The sequence below is a fragment of the Gymnogyps californianus genome, chromosome 3 (assembly GCF_018139145.2).
Source record: "Gymnogyps californianus isolate 813 chromosome 3, ASM1813914v2, whole genome shotgun sequence".
Taxonomy (NCBI): domain Eukaryota; kingdom Metazoa; phylum Chordata; class Aves; order Accipitriformes; family Cathartidae; genus Gymnogyps; species Gymnogyps californianus.
Window position 1 is genome coordinate 51349811 of NC_059473.1, and position 16784 is coordinate 51366594.

General features: G+C 35.6%; 1 protein-coding gene across 1 annotated transcript in view; it reads right to left on the bottom strand.

Moving 5' to 3' along the window:
- PACRG (parkin coregulated) overlaps positions 1 to 16784 on the bottom strand; it is a 260326-nt gene that overhangs the window by 94603 nt on the left and 148939 nt on the right. The window contains exon 5 of the mRNA XM_050894568.1: positions 8544 to 8693. Within this exon, the coding sequence (XP_050750525.1) occupies positions 8544 to 8693 (150 nt within the window). The remainder of the gene's footprint in view (positions 1 to 8543; positions 8694 to 16784) is intronic.

A 16784-nucleotide genomic window follows, 5' to 3' on the forward strand; every position in this document is an offset into this window, starting at 1 on the left:
TGGCCACACTATTTCTGATACAAGCCAGGATGCTATTGGCCTTCTTGGCCAACCCAACACCAAAAAAGCCAGAAACAAAGCTGCAAGCAAAATAAATTAAAATGACTATACCTGCTGTGTTTCAATGTTAATGTTGCAGCTATGCATTAGATTTGCTCAAAGCATGCCTACACGATGGGCTTCTCAGGTAACTTCAGTACCTCCTTGTCTCATTTGGAGACCAGATACTTACCTGCTGATATTAAGACAGGTATAAGTATGCGTAACAGGCAGACTTACAGATACTATTGTAATTCTGCATAAGTCCAGTCCTGAATGTCCAAATCTTCCTCAAACATGGGACTTCCAAAAGTAATTATTTCCCATAGGAACACAAATCCCACAAAAGTATTAAAGCAAAGCATGATATGAACTCTTAACTTTATGAAAATGATGTTTTACTGACATACATACCCACACTCCCGGAACTTTGTAAAAGGTCTGATTAATTGCCAAACAAAATGTTGATTGAGGCCTACAAGTCCTTTGAGGTTATACCCATTTTACAGATGTTTACACTGAAGCACAGGAAGAATTTGACGTTTCCAGTATTTTACTTGTCCACGAATTTCCTGTGAATTCAGAAGTCCTAACACTCACCCCTGTGTGTCATCCAATAGACAACCCTCCTTTCCTTGGGTCAACATACACAAAAAATTAAAAACTGAAAAAGGAAAAAGAAAATATTGGATGCAATGTACACCCTCTGACATGGGAAGCTTTTCATTTTTCTTTTATTAAGAATTCAAGATGCTGAATTAATTAGGCTATTAACACATTAAAAGTAAGTGCTAAGTGTTAATAACATCAATTTAATCACTGCTGAGTCAGTTTTATTTTACACAGACTGATGCTGTATTTTCAGCTAAGAAATTAAATAGTAATTAGAAATTACCTAGCAATTATGATCTAAGTGTGATAATTCTCTAAATGTGTTATAAAGTACCTGACAGGGTTTTGATTATACATTAAAAGTTTACTATATCATCAGCTTAAAATCACATGCTTTGTATTAAAGATAGTAAAGCAACAAATGCTCTGATACAGGTGGGTCTTGGTAACTTCTAATTTCCGTACTTCAGAGTTCCAGTGTTTTTTTTGTGACTCCATATGCAAGAATGGTCATTGAAACAAGTTGGGATTGGCCAGTGTGCAACAAAATATGTGAGACAAAGGCTGTTAACAGTTGAGGATCACTTTCCTGCTAGTCCATATTCAATTATTATATGAAACATTATTTTGGGAGAGTTTTGCTTTCAAGATGGGATTTTTGACAAAAAACCAAGACATTTTTGAAAAATACCTTTTAAAAGACCATCAGCTGATCTCATAGAAGAAAAATGTTTTGATGTTCTTAAAAACATTCAAGTATATTTGTTAAATAAATATTCTTAGAACTATAATTCATAGGAAGCCTGTTGAAATAATATCATTAATTACACTTGTGAATGACAAAAATACATTTTGCTTCTCATCAGTATGATAACTTTTTTGAGTGCAAGCAATTTATCCTTCTCTGCTTAAAAAGGTGATTTACTGGCACAAGAGACTCCATTTTGGGAAAACCACAATATTTTTCACTAAGTGTTGATGAATCAGACCATTCTGAATCTTCTTGTGCTGAACGTGTATATCAAAAAACAGAAAATGTATCAAACCTAATTTGTTCACTCAGATCTGTGTTGTCATGGTGGTCTTATTCCTTTGAAGTGTGTATCCTTAAAGCCATTTCAGAATCTTTGTTTTTAAATTTCAGAAATCATAACTGATTTCAGAAAATGGAATTCAAAGAAAGCTTGGAAATAATGAAAAAGCTTGCAAAATACACATAGGAATATGAAGAATAAGTGTCACAATGAAACATAAGAACAATTTGAAAATTGGATTTAGTACACAGTTTATGTTACTGCTCTGACATGACTAGTATACTAACATGCCTTATTTTATCAATAACCTTATGGCATTAGGTGGTTTTTATCCAAATCTCAACCATGAATCAATTAATTTTGTGGGAATCTCTATTTTCTGTTTAAAAAAAAAAGATAAAGCATCTAATCTTCTTAGTAGCAGGGGAACCCTGAGAAAAATTGCCTGAAAATAATCTGAAATCTCAAAGTTCAGAGGAGAAATGAAGAGAACCTCAAATACATTACTTTGTAAAAATTGATGTTCAAGCCATCCTTTTTTTTTAATCTGAAACATGATTTCTGAACACAGAGTTGGCAAACTGTACGTATCTTAGAACAGGATTGACATTCTTTGTGAAAGCACTTTTGGATTTCCCAGCAGCAGGAGCAAACAGTTGAAATGTTCTGGGCAAGAGATTTTCTTTAGAGCATATTCAATCACACTAAAGGATAATTGCTGCTTCTTACTAATAACCATGAACCACTCTGAGGAGCACCGCTGGAATACACAAGCAGTTCTGAAAATACTCCAATGCCAATACAGGGAACACTTTTACCTGTAGGCACAGTCTTCTGCTTCTGCAATTAAACACTTAAGTTCTCCTTCTTCCTTTAGAGTCTATGTAGTACTGCTGTATTTTGTAAAATAGAGTTCTCCAAAGCACGTGAAGCACCTTTCAGACAAGAGAATGTTTTTTCCCAAGTGAAGTTCAGGTGCTGTAAAGCATGCATTATAATTTTGCTTTGTGGCTTCACACTTCATTGAATGCTACAATTCAGCTACATTAGATATTCACAGTCATATCTCTAAAATTTTATTTTAAAGGACTGACTAGATAGGTAGAGACTGTCAGAAGTTTATGTTAGCTTTAAGTTACTGATAGCGTCAAAGCATTTTTATTGCAACCAAAAGAAACTGAGGCTTCAGTCTGTCCTGTTACCACTGTTTACCTTACAGTGACTGAAACAAGTCACAGATGAAATTATCATGCTGGAGAGGTACCTTCCACAGTGCAGTGCCACCCCATACTTCTCTGTCTGAGGCATGTAAATCCTAATAATATTTTTTTTTCATCTATTCTACATTATTTTATCTGCAAAGCTGCTCTTGAGCACTACTGAATAATATAAAAAGATGAAACGAAAATATTTTGTGTACATTAATTGATGGAGTTACAGCCATTAAGACTACTTGGATTTGACAGCATAAAATAGTTGTTAAACTAAATCAATGAAATTTTCACTTACCAGTCAGGCAAATTAAACAAGAGAAATTTGCTGTTCATAACTGTCTAATCCTTTTAATAAACAGGTTTCTGTTTATGACAGTATTCTGGTATACATACACCCTAATAGCATATGCCAGGCTCTGAAGATTGCCTTTTTTTCCCTTTTATTTTTATCTTCTGCTTGCTTTCATAAAAGAACAAACTTATTCTATTTGTTCTTAAATTGTATTTACCTCAGATAACTCACAGATTTATAAAAGGCAGCTTAGAAAATAAGACACCGAAAAAGAAAAGGTTTTGTGATGCAAAAAAAGAATATTTCCATTTGAGTCTTACGTATTTTTCTTTCTTTCTTCACAAGATTGAAACGAGTTTCATAAGAGTACATTTAACTTACATATTTAAATGAAAACTACAGTGGCATTACAGGGTTCATAATAGACTTAGTAATCATGACTTTTTTTGTTTCTTATATAGTAGCACATTTGCATAATAGTCCATATGTTGGGGAGCTTGCTTAGAGACTGCTAGTCCCCTCTCAGTCTGCAGAGATTAGACAAACAGCTCCTACATCTCAGGAGTATTCCCCAATCACTGGGATGAATTCATGTTCCCTTCTCTTGCTCCCCTGCCAGCCTTCTGACTCTGGCTAACAGTTTCAACAGAAAGCTTCAACCCTTTTTCAGAGCACACTATGGCCAGTTGGTGAGGATGCTCCCACTGTCTCCACCAATAAAAAGACACTAGTGGTAGCATCACCAACAACAGAACTTTGTTCTTTTATGTCTTAATGCTCTGCAACAGAGCACTCGGGAACCCAAGCGGAAAGAAATGTCTACTACAAGTCAGGGCCTTAAGCTCCAGAGAGGGCACAAATTCAGACACACCAAATATGCTTTGTGCACCAAAAAACCCCTTGGTCACTACCGAGACTCTTCAGAAGTTCATTGAGCTTTCTCCCCTGGCTTTCAGACAGACTATCTTAGGAGGCTTGGATCTTTTCCCTGGTGTTTGTAACTAACTTAGGTTGTCTTGATTTACTTTTACCTGTATCTTACAACTCAGATGGGTGAGCATGTTTTAGATGTTTTCAATAATTAAAACTTTTAATTTATTTTTCATCAATACTCTCCTTTTTTTTACTTTACAAAGATTACCAATAGTAAAGTCACTTGTACATAAGAGATACGAATGGATAGAAAAAGGCTGAATTTGCCCATATCCAACCAATAGACCTTCTTCTCCATTTCTGTAATTCCAGAGCTCCAAATTACAGAACATATGCCTGGCAATCACATACCTGAACTATGTTTATTTTGTGGCCCACAAACTAATGATAAAATATATTTGGCATACCTTAATTTGTTGGTTAACAACAATTCCATTTATACTGTGTGTTCTCACAGACTGCCATAAAATTACAGAGAATTCAGAAAACAAAATTAAAATTATTTCTTTGATATATGAAACCACAAGAAAAATGTACTTCGCTAAAAGGCATTATGCAGAAGAAGTCAATAGACACTTTGTGAAGTATTGACCAAAAATCTTTTAATAAAGATTTCTATTACAGGTGCTAAAATTTTAAAATTAAATATCTAGATTATCTTCTGTTCCAAAAGGTCAGTAGTCCTTTACCATTTTTGCTGGTATTATACAGTTATCAAGACAACATAATCATTATGAAGACACTCATTTTTAGAGACAAGCATGTTTGGGAGACATCACAAGATAGGAAAAGACATCAGTATCAGAACCTGCTAATTTACAAAAAGGGCTATGTTTACAAAATAATGACAGGGTGATTTGGAGGTAACAGATGGAAGTAGAAAAAAGTGGAAATGCCAAAAGTACAATGGAAAAGCAAAGGAACATATGAGAAACTGTGTTTATGTGAATAATCAATATTCTGTATACAATTTGAAAGAATGTATTAATAACTCTGCATAAAGGAACACCTGAGGCTGGTTAAGAAGCAGTTTGCCAGCAGACTGAATAGGAGTAAGGAGATATCATCTTTAAGCACCAAAGACATCAGAACCCAGAAAAGAGGATTTACACAGTTCAGAGCCTCCCTGGCTAATCCAGTAAAAATCTGCAGTGGAAATCAGAGTCATCTGCACTAAATGGCTGCCTATAGGGAGAGTCATCAAGGCTACCTCCTTTTTTATCACAAAATGCCCCCTGAAGGCAATGGCAACTAAACAACACCGTTGCTGACTGAAACTGTAGCCTCAGCGTTGGGAAACAGATGGGCATTTGGAAAGAATTGGTTAGACTTCAGTGGGACAGAACTGAGAGCTTCTCAAACTATTGTTATATTCTGAGCTCAGGTAACACTGGGAACTCTGAACAATGATTTACCAATTTTGTTGGCTGAAGAACCACTCAAGAGATAAGCATGTGACAAGCTGAAGCTAAGACTACATTCTGTATTTGTTTTATTAAATATCTGTTTCTGATATCCTAACCTTAAGATCTTACCAATGCCAGTTTTTTACTGTTTTATTTATAAGCCTGGCTAATATTGTGAGGTGAATCATGATTCAGACAAATCAGAGGTATGTAGTATGAATAAAATTTCTGAGGAAACTATATTCCAGAACATTTTTAAACTCAATGGGAATTGAGTATTTTCTGCAAGTCTGCTAGGGACCAGTGTAGGAAGAACATAAGGATGGATGTTTGAGATAATAGCAAATGCCCATCTAGTCCAGAAGTATGTCTCTCAAAAGGAGATGACTAGGCAATGTGAATGTAGGACAAGCATTTATGGTACTTCACCTAATATTTTCTCAGCTTCCACCATGTTGTGGTTTAGGAATGCCATGAGCCAGAGGTAGTCCATGTGTTTTACTAAACAAGCAATAGATTCTTTTTTATGTCATTTTTGAGCCTCCACTGAACCCATGTAAACTTTTGGTATCCGAAGAATTTGGGGTTAGGAGTTCCAGAGCTGCATGTCACACACACTGCATGAAGAATCACTTTGGTTTGTTCTGAACTGGTCACCAGGTAACTTGACCTTAAGTTAAGTTGATCTTAATGTCTTACTAATATTTTTTTTTTAAAAAATGTTCTCTTGACTACAAGCTTTTTTAGTGTGAGAGTGGTATTCACAGATGCTGAATTTGGGAAAGAGTTCCTTTCAGCAGATAGATACTGATCTAGCAAGGCGGCAATGACTAAAACATGGCTCCTTCCAGCTACCTTAATTCTGGAGAAATTTCCACAGTGTCAGACTTAATAGACTGCAATTCACACAACTCCTGGAAGATGTACCACAGTTCCTCCTTTCTCAAGCTATACATAAAAGAAGGAAGAAGAGTGTACACTCCACTCACCCCATCTTTCACCTGTATGAACAAACAGTGGAGAAAATAGCGTGGATCAGTCTCTACACCTTCCTTATAACTGGGAGCAAAGACCTGCACCTCAGTTGCCTATTAAGCATATGGGAGGTAGAAAGGAGAAGGAAGGGAGCATACACTTTCTGTCAACCACCAGTGAAGGAGGAAAGAAATATAAGCTTTTTGAGGCAGGGGGAGACAGAGGAAGAACCTTTCCCTATCACCCGCATGTAAGTACTGAATAAGTTGAACAATTTCATATGGTAGGCCTTGCAAATAGTATCCATTTCATTGCTGGTAATACTGAACTTTCAAAGCTTTTATTCCTAAAAAAGTAATGCTTTAATAAAATGTATTAATATTGAACTATTGCTTTTCATTTCTTTTTGTTTTTTAGTTCTTAAATGCCAAATATCAAGATTTAGTGTAGTGTGATATAGGCACAAATTTACATAGCACAGATGTCATGTAAATATGTTGAAAATATGTTTTATTTTGTTCACAATACAATCAAAACTTGGGATATATTTAGAATGCATTTAATGCCTTGTTAAGCTATGTACCTGGTTACACATGAGCTTTCCTTATTATTCATCTGAAATCACTGCAGAAAAGCCTAGTGAAGAGAATTTATGGGCTATTTCAGGCTAACATTTGGAAAAAGCATGTATTGTATATTCATTAATCAATGAGAGCCCTTCTTTTTACAGTCTTGTTTTGTGCCAGGTACTGAAATTGGATCTGTTAAGGGGGAATCTTCTAATTCATAAGGAGCCCTACTGAAATTACTTAAGTTCAACCTACGGAATTTATTCATAACCTTTCATCCTACAACTTCTAGAAAGCCACAGTTGTCATCTGAACCACGTTGCATTTGTGGAATTCCATATGTTACTGCAAGTTTCTCACTAAGTAAAACAGAGTCACAGACATACATATATTTAAAGGGATCTAAAATCTAAATCTCATTTGAGTCCCCAAGTCAGTCTTTGGACAGGCATTTTTCAATCTGAGGTGAATCCTATACTCACTAAAGAGTGAGTATAAGATAATACATTCTGTAGTCATGTAAACAGAAAGTATAACAGGAAGCTGTCCTGTAGATAACTATTAAAACGCCATGAATTTAATGAAAAACCTCTTTGCAAGATTGTGAGGAATTAACTTCTTTTGGTCTATATGGCTGTATGTCAATAACAGAAACTTTAAAGTCAGTAACTTGGTAGATAATTGAACAGATAAGTACAGATAGATTTACTACAGAAGAATCTTTTAAAGATTAGTTTAGCAAAAGCAAGATACATCGTGCTGATTTCAGCTGGTGACTGTGGTGTAAATGCATTCACAGTATACAGTACTCACAGTACTCACAGAACCAGTTACTAAAGACTGAAACTGGCAATAGAGGTTTGCACTACAAAGAAAACAACATACTCAACTGTAGACACAAATTAGTTCTAAATTTCTCTATAATAAAACCTACTAAGTGAGCAGTAATAACTTCAACCTTCACTGTTTTGCTAGACATTATGCAACCTGTAATTTTTCTACAAGGAGTTCTCTTGACCCTCAAATTAATTAGTTTGATTGCTACTTTTATTTTTGTTCTTTCCTAAGCCTGCACGTAGCAGTGAATTGCTTGTGAAGAGCACAGAATGGAATAAAAAGGCTGGACTGAACTAACGTGTTGGAGGGAGGAAAAAACCTTTGCAATTTATTAATGTATTCAAAAGACTGTTACAAAACTTTACAATTTAATTATTGGAAGATTATAGAACTGCTTCAGTGCTTCTGTACTGCATTAAATAAACTGTACGTGCAAGGAGTAATAAATGAAATTGTTAATTTCAGTGCATCCTTAGGGAATAGTAAGAGGGGGGGTTTACATTATTTAGAGCTCCAAATGGATTTGAGTTTATATACAGTAATAAATCTTAACTACATTGTTAATTAACCCTGCCTCAAGCCCCTTTTTACCTTAGGAGTTGAAAGACACAGTGTCTGTTAGGATAACTCACCATTCATATTCTTAAAGATGTTTAAGACTGGGAGGATTTGCCGATAATAGGGCACCAAGGCCTCCCCCACCATGTCAGCTGACACCACCAGGTGCTGGAGGACTTTCAGCGTGATGCAGATGACCTGTCGGTTACGAAGGCTCAGTGCATCTGTGATGTAGAAAGAACAACAGGCAGAAAGCAGAATTAATTTCTAAAATGTAGAGGGAGGGGGAGGAGTCCTCTAATGGACAAATTTAATTAAACTGTAGTCTGCTGGGGATTGTAAGTGGGCCTTTATTAGCCCAGCTTTGAAAGATCCCAAAGATGGATTGCAGTCCTGATGTTATAAAACACTGCCTTGTCTGATTGTTATTTGTTCCCACAATTTGTGCTGACTCTTCAGTAACCCAGAGAATGCAGCTCATTATTCCCTCATGCTGCCTGTGTAATACTGGCATGGTCCAAACAAATAAAAAATAAATGTTCAGTAAGTACCATTTGGGGCCAATGGAAGTGTACAACTGCAAGAGAACCTGCAAAGGTTGACAACAGATACATTCTAGTGCAACAATTAGTGTTTGTATGTTTGTACTCATTTATTTCATGATCATTTTATTCATTCAACTAACAATTCCTACTATTCTGAGAATCAGTACAATGAAGCAAATGTTTATAGGAAAAAAAAAACCACAAAAAAAACCTTGTAGGCTTTTCTTAAAAGACAAACATGCTAGGAAAAAAAAAAAGATTTTGTCTTGCCTACTTGGATTTTTCTCTTAGCTTTCAGTGTCATGCTTCTAATCTTATGACACTAAGACATTTCATAAACACCTTTTGTTTCTCTTCTCTTTCAATTTTACTAAAAGCAAGTACTTTGCATTCTCTTTTGTAATTAAAAATGAGTCATGCTTGAAATTTTTTTTTTTCCCTTGCAAAATCCCTCCAGTTATAAAACCTCTGAAATTATGCAGCTGGAAGCCATTGTCAAATTTCGTACTCTATTATATATTGGTCTAATTCTCCAGTGTTCCGCCCACTTACATAGATGTTTACATCATTGCACTGGGAAAGCAAAAACTGTAAAAGATAAGCTCATATTCAATGCCATATGTTTTATAACCACAGAAGTATATAAATATGTGATTCAACATAAAGTAAATATAAGCACTTGGAAAAAATTATAGTAAAGAACACACCAAAATTTGAAGAGGAGTTACTAACAACTTCTTCAAGAACTGTCTCTTCACACTGAAGTAATAGGATTCAGTATTTCTGGCACTAAGTTTTGTCAGTGCACAGGAATGCCGTTTCATAGGGAATGAAGCAGTATTCTCGCACAGGAGCAATGTCAGTTTTTCCATCTCTTTAAGCAAATGCACTGTGCCCCACCCACTTCTCCTTCTTATCGCAGGCCTGCCGAGTATTAAAAAATAGAGCCACAGCTCCAAAGCAAGGGCAAGGCAGATTGGTTGTGTGAATGTGTACAGACAACTCTTGAAAATCAACTAGTAAGTAACCTCCCTTCATGCCTCTTTGCGTGCTTATGAACAGCATACTAAAACTACTGTTAAACAATAGAGTTAGAAAGCCCAAGGTGTAAAGGTACTGTAGTGCATCACAGGGTGATTCCAAGTTAAAGAAGTGTTGTTAAATGAAAATACAGACTGAATTCCATACTTCTCATTTGCCAGTCCCTATTGTAGTCATCAGGCTACACCTAATTGCATATTGTCTCTGAGCATATTAATGTGTGGACAGGAAGTCCATCAATGCAGCATGCTCACACTAAGTTCCAGCAAAGAGGCTGGCTATTCCAAATTATGCTTTCATGGGTCGATGTTCTAAAGCTGCTTTAGCAAAGAGAGACCCCCAGATACAATTTTAAATATCAGGTCCAAATCCCAGGCAGGAAAATATTCTCTTACAGAGGAACAGGCATTATTCATTTTCTTAAAGGAGTGACTGGAAGAGGAAGCTCTGAGGTTCCAACATATAGGTTTATTCATGGCTAAATGGTCATACACAGAAATAGTAGCTAACCGAACTAATAGGGAAATTATCATTAACACTTGTAATTTTCAGCACAATAATTATTAGTTATTCATACAAACATGAGTGACTATTTGTATTCATTTGTATGAATGAATTCATACAAACAGGAATAAAATGAATAAAATTAATTACTCATACCAACACTAATAATTAACTTAAGGGACATAAAATTAATCAATGACAGAAATCACAGCTTCTTAATCCTTAACCAACAAATTGTACCCACTTCCAGGACTAGTTCTTCCTGACTGTAGAAGCTACCCTAGAGGATGAGAGACCTTATTTTTAGGCATGCAGAGGGTGTCATGTAAGTGGAAACGTCTGTCCAACCACCCCTAGGAAGAACTTTTTTCTGCAGATGGTGGCTCCCAAAGGTTTTCACAGTTTCCTGTTTTCAGAGTTCTGTCTTGTGGAAAGACAACCCTGGTTTGAGTGGAAGCCAAGACTGTCCTGGTAAAGACTAATTCCTTAATAAAGTCAAGAGTGTGAATTACGCCTCATGACTGAGAAGGCGTTTCAATGAGTGCAGCAAACTGAACACATACTGAATCCAGAAGAATGTTTTCAAAGAACAGCTCATCACAGAACCTGTCATGCAAGTTTCCTTACATCTGAGTTGTGCTGTAGGGGTGCTTGCTGGAACTTTTAACAGTAATATTGGCACTTGTTTCATCTACATGCCAGAAAATCAGCTGGATACTTGTCCCACCTCCCTCAAAACAGGGGCATCCCATCCTCCATTTGACACACAAAACAAAAGACAGAATTTGGATCAAGATTTTGAGTGCTAAAGTGATGGATATGGTAGAATCAAACAGACTCCAGAATTTGAGCCTGAAGCCCTTCAAATTGCAGAAATCTGCAGTGTGTGTTAGGAAAACACTTGTAAATATCAAAAATAAGATCAAATTGACTGCAGAACTGTTGTTATTATTGTTAAATATTTGGACTGTGGCATGCATAGCAGTCAACCAGCTCCTGGCTTGATTATATTAGGCACTGTATAAACATTTAATTAGAGACAGTCCCTGCCCCAAGGATATGTCAATTTCAAACATATGTTTATCTTTTAAAAATCTGGTAATTATTTTCTGTGTACTACCATCACTGCAGACCATTCTCCCACATGAATCAAAGAAAGAAAATTTTAATGTAGTATATGAAATAAGTACATTTCAACATTTTGAAAAATGTCAGTGATATCCAGGGGTTAACAGAAATGGAAGAAAGTACTTGATATTCTTACACAGGAATAAAACAGACCATTTAAAACTCTTAGTACAGTACAGCTACATATCCCTAAAGAAGGAAACATGCATAATATCCAAAGTACTCCAATTTGAAAGCACGCTAGGCTCTTGCCTCTTGACCTAGAAGTTTGCTGTAAGACGTGGACCTTCACAATAACAGCAAAGTGAATGACCAGTTTGCTTCTCAGTTAAAGATATCTTTCTGCTCCCTAAAGGGTTTTTAGAGGACTTCCCTCCCTCAATGGTATATATTTCCATTTTGGTCATCTAGTCTACATGCTATGCATTGTACAATTCTCTTAAGCAGCAACTTTGAAAAAAAACCCAATCCAATAAATTGAGTCTGTTGCTTGGTAGTTCCGATGTTTTCTCCTTTAATGGTATATAAGCTTGACAATTTTGCTTGTGATTAGGATACACGCTTTTCCAGGAGACGCTCCAGCTTAAAAAATTGCTCAATGGAAGTATATAATGAAGTATTTACTTCAAACATATTTTATTTTGTACTGCTACAGTTTTTCCAAACCAGTATTTTCTGAATATCATCATAACTTTCTTAAATAAAAGAGAATTTAAATATGTTAGTAGGTTCAATATCTGGTGTAAAAGCTCAGTATCTGAGTCAGCTCTGTGTTTCTACCATTCAAAGCAACAGTAATAGGTAACTATGAAATTTGAAAGCATATTTGAAACACTGAACATTTTTGGGATGGCGGTTTTTCATAGTGCTGTTTATTAAAGCTTGTTAGCAATGAGCTGATATACAATACCAATTCACCGACAGCTTCAGTGAATTTTTTTTTTAATTAAATTTTATTGGCAATTGATGTAAATTTAGAATTTTTGTTCGTTAATTTCGTTTAAGAGCAGAAACTTTTCTTAAGATATATGCCACTTGTTTGCTTATCCATTTAGATAGAAGCAGCTTACATATGAAGCAATAGAAATTATTATTTTAAAGCATTCAAGTCTTTTCCTTGAGTAACACTTCTAACATCTCAAAGAAAAAGACCTAGAAGCTATGTAAGTTGATAATTTTTATATTTATATTTTTTTTTTATGTGTCAGTTTGGAAAATCCTATCTCAGTCTCAGATGTTCCCTATAATAGAAGCCACAGTTCTCATCTTTGGGATTGATACATTTTATAAGCCAGGAAACATGACAGCATTTCTCCCAGTATACAGTGGACCTTTTCCATGACACAATGTATTTTCTCAGAAGAGATCAAATCAGAACATTCTTCCCCAGACAGCACATTGATAGCCTAAACTTTACAGAATCGAATCAGATTCCCCATAATTCAATCTCTTCTCTAAATATTAAAGTTTAGATTTTGGTAGTTATATTTAAAGTTATGTTGATAATTTAATTCTCTTTAATTTGCACTGGCCTTTAATTATATTCAACCCCTTTTTCAAATACACTTGTGAATCTATGTTTAGAAATGCACTGACAGTTTCTTTCTATTTAGGTCTCACAACCAAAGCTTAAAACCAATTTAGTTTGCATTCATATCTCCCCCCAATTGGTAAATGAAGCACCTGTTTTAGAAAATTCTTTGCCTGAAGCAGAACAAGATACATAGAGCAGGTCTCCTGCAGGCCAACAAGCACTCAGGATAAAGATGCTTCGACTGTTGTGATCTACTTAATCTTGTTGATCAAGGGCTTCCTTCCTTAAATTCACAGTCAGGTTTAAAGAACTGCTAACATGAAGTGTTCTCAAAATGCGATTGATTAAAGTAATACATACTTCTCTTACAGCAAATTTTGTCTAAAACTTTCAAAATGCATAATACTTAACTACCTGAACTGATATAATAGAAGTATTATGCTAATTTTGCAGAACAGTAATGAAGGCTGTTACAAAACACAGTGTTTCAATCAAGAGTGAATAAAAACCAGAATAACAACCTTGTGTTCTGTTCTTTTTTAAAGTCAGGTAAGAACCTGATCCAATTTACAATATAGATGTACAGATATTTCTTCAAGTACAACTGAAGGAGTGATGTGTTGCAGTGAGGTGATGGGAAGGAGGAATAGGGGGCAAGGCATGAAAACCTTAGGCCAATTTTGTCATCAAAGACTTTGTCCTGTAAAGCCAAAGCCTAAGGTGCAGAAAAGACTAAGAACCATAACTGAGTCATTGATACTTGCAAGAAACATGATCTAGCAGAATACAGAACAGAAAGTCAGTGGCTTTTTTTTCAGCTTTAGTTGTGCTTGTAATTGTAGTGTTTTACTAGATCAGCACCTATAAAACTTCAATTCTATTAACATTTGCAGGCCCTGTTTAATTAACTAGTATAAAGAATACACTGAGAATAGAGTCCCAAAAACCTTCTCAGTGGCTATGCCAGTTTACAGAGTTTCCATCCGTTCCTAGATGTACATTCCTTCCCCTGTGCTGCCTCAAGCTACTAAACTGCACCGAGTACCCACCCTCTCAATGAAAACAGCTCTGTTATCAATGAAATGTGATACCATTTTTAAAAAAGATTTCAGGGAAAATCTGGGGAACCAAAGACTGGTAATATTGGCATCTGTACTGCAGAAATTAATAGTGTTCTAAACGTATTGTAGGTCCTTGAAGAAGAATGTGGACAGGAAAAGCCTGATAATACGGTTTTCTTAGACTCCTGAAAGGTATTTGATAAGGTCCCTTACTGAAGGCTTTTGAAACACTTAACTGCCATGGTTTCTATATAAATAAATAATTGTTTAGAGATAGGAAATGACAGCAACAATAAATGGCCACAGAGGATGAGTATCACTAGTAGAGCCTTGCAGGAATCTGTGCTGAAGTTCATGTTTTTCAGCAGATTCATAGGTGATTTGGAAGAGATGTTTACTAATGATAACAAAGTTTTCTGATGATACCAAGTTATTCCAGATGCCAAAGATAAGGGCTGAGTCTGAAGAACTGCAAAAGGACTTTACAGTACAGAGTGACTGGGTGATAAAATGGCAGATGAAATTCAGTACTAATAAATGTTAAATATTAATCAATTAATAAATTCAGGAGAAAATAGCCCTAACTCCAACTTCAAAAGTGAGAGATGTTAATTGCAGATTCCACTTTCCAAACATGGATGAGATTTATCTTTATTGAATGAGAAACACAGTTTCTCCTCATAGACAGGAGTAAAGAGGAGTAATAAAGAATCTAGTTTCTATACCATTTGATACTACCTGAAATGACCAGTTTTGAGCGGAAGAATCTAACATAAATCTTCTAATTGCAATCACTTGTACTGGTTGATGGAGCCTACAGGGGAGAAATGCTTTGGTATTTAAGAATCAAGACAATTTTTTTTTTTTTTTTAAATCAGAGACCTTTGCTTTCTTTAAAAGCATTTTAAGTCTATAAAAACAAGTTTGTTTAGAGTTAATTTTCAGTCTGTGATCTTAACAACCAGAACTGGTTCTTAAGAGCAACAGTCAGTCAGGAGGAAGATAACAATTCCATTAAAGGTTTAATTTACTTTCTGTAGATGACAGAAATCAACTTACATGATTTACAGAAAGAAAAAGACTGCAGCCAAGAAAACCATATTTATTCCATAAAAATATTTCAGCATTCTGGGAAACATGGAAGTATTTAATAATGGAAGTATTTAATAACTATTAAATACTCTTAAATACAGTGAAGATATATGAGGAGAAATATAAATACAAATGTGCTTAGAACAACTGCTAGCAACAGGTTCAACTTTACTTATCTAAATGCCAACAGTGACACTGATTTGACATTAAATGGGAATTAACTACACTGTTGTCCAAGACAACAATCCACATTTTACATGCAAATAGAATGTGGAGAATAAGAAAACAGAAATCAGTTTAATTTAGAAATTTATTAAACATTAAAAAGGACTCTGTAGGTGACACTGAGGGAGGACTGCTCTGTGCATTTCTCTGTATCTGACTCACAAAAAATCTGTTTCCCCTAATGAAACATTTTCAACAAAGTTTAAGATATCCTTGATCTACTGTGTCACAGAACGGATTTTTAACAGCATGGAAAAAGCCTCAAAAAGGAAAACTTCAATGTTCCTTAGGATGGAGATTATTCTTTTTGGACTCGGTCAGAAGTGCTGGTCTGCTGACTGCAACTGTGTAGAAACAATACTTCCATCTAAGTTACAATTTAAGTGCAAAGACGTGAGCTTTATTGGCTTCTAGGCCTAAGTTCAGATTGCCTACGTGTCCATTTTAGGATTCACAGCACAGAACAGAAAAGATTCTGGCAAGTGGGTGATCCAAGATGCTTAAGTGTTTAATTTCACATTATTTTCTTCATTAGCAAAACTATATCAAGCTGTTCCTACTGATCATCTCTACTCACTTACTCCAACTTCTGTGCTATTGCGTACTATTCCTTCGCGACAGTGCAACTATAAACTAGACCATTGAAATGATCTGAGTTTAAAAGTAATGCCACTCTGAAAATATTTTGGTTTTATTTTAGGTTTGGTGGTTTGTTTGTTTTTTTTCATACATCTGGATGTGAGATTCACTGAGTTGCTCCGCAAACAATTGCATTAGCAGAAGTCAGTTGCAATGAGCCGGAGTGTGGGAGCTGGAACGACTGGTCACTTTGTGTGTGAAGGGGTTGGAAACTCCTACAACTACGTTGCCATCAAAGAAAATGTCAATGGTAGTATGCTCGCTGCCTTTGAAAGGAGAGGAGGTGCTTCCACACACTGTGTTGGATGTCCCTGATGTTACTTATAGAAAAATCAGGCAAAGGTGTAGAAACTTCCTGCCCCCTCAGTGTTTATGTCTGCATGTGTGTCTCATGTCGAATCTGGGGATCTCTGCGGTCAGGAATCTCAGAGTTGCAGAAGCCTAATGAAAGCAAGTGAAAGCACTTATGGCTTTTCTGATCTGGCATTTGTTATGGCAAATTTAATATTAAAAGCAATAATTTGCCAAAAAAAAGAGTATCAAAAG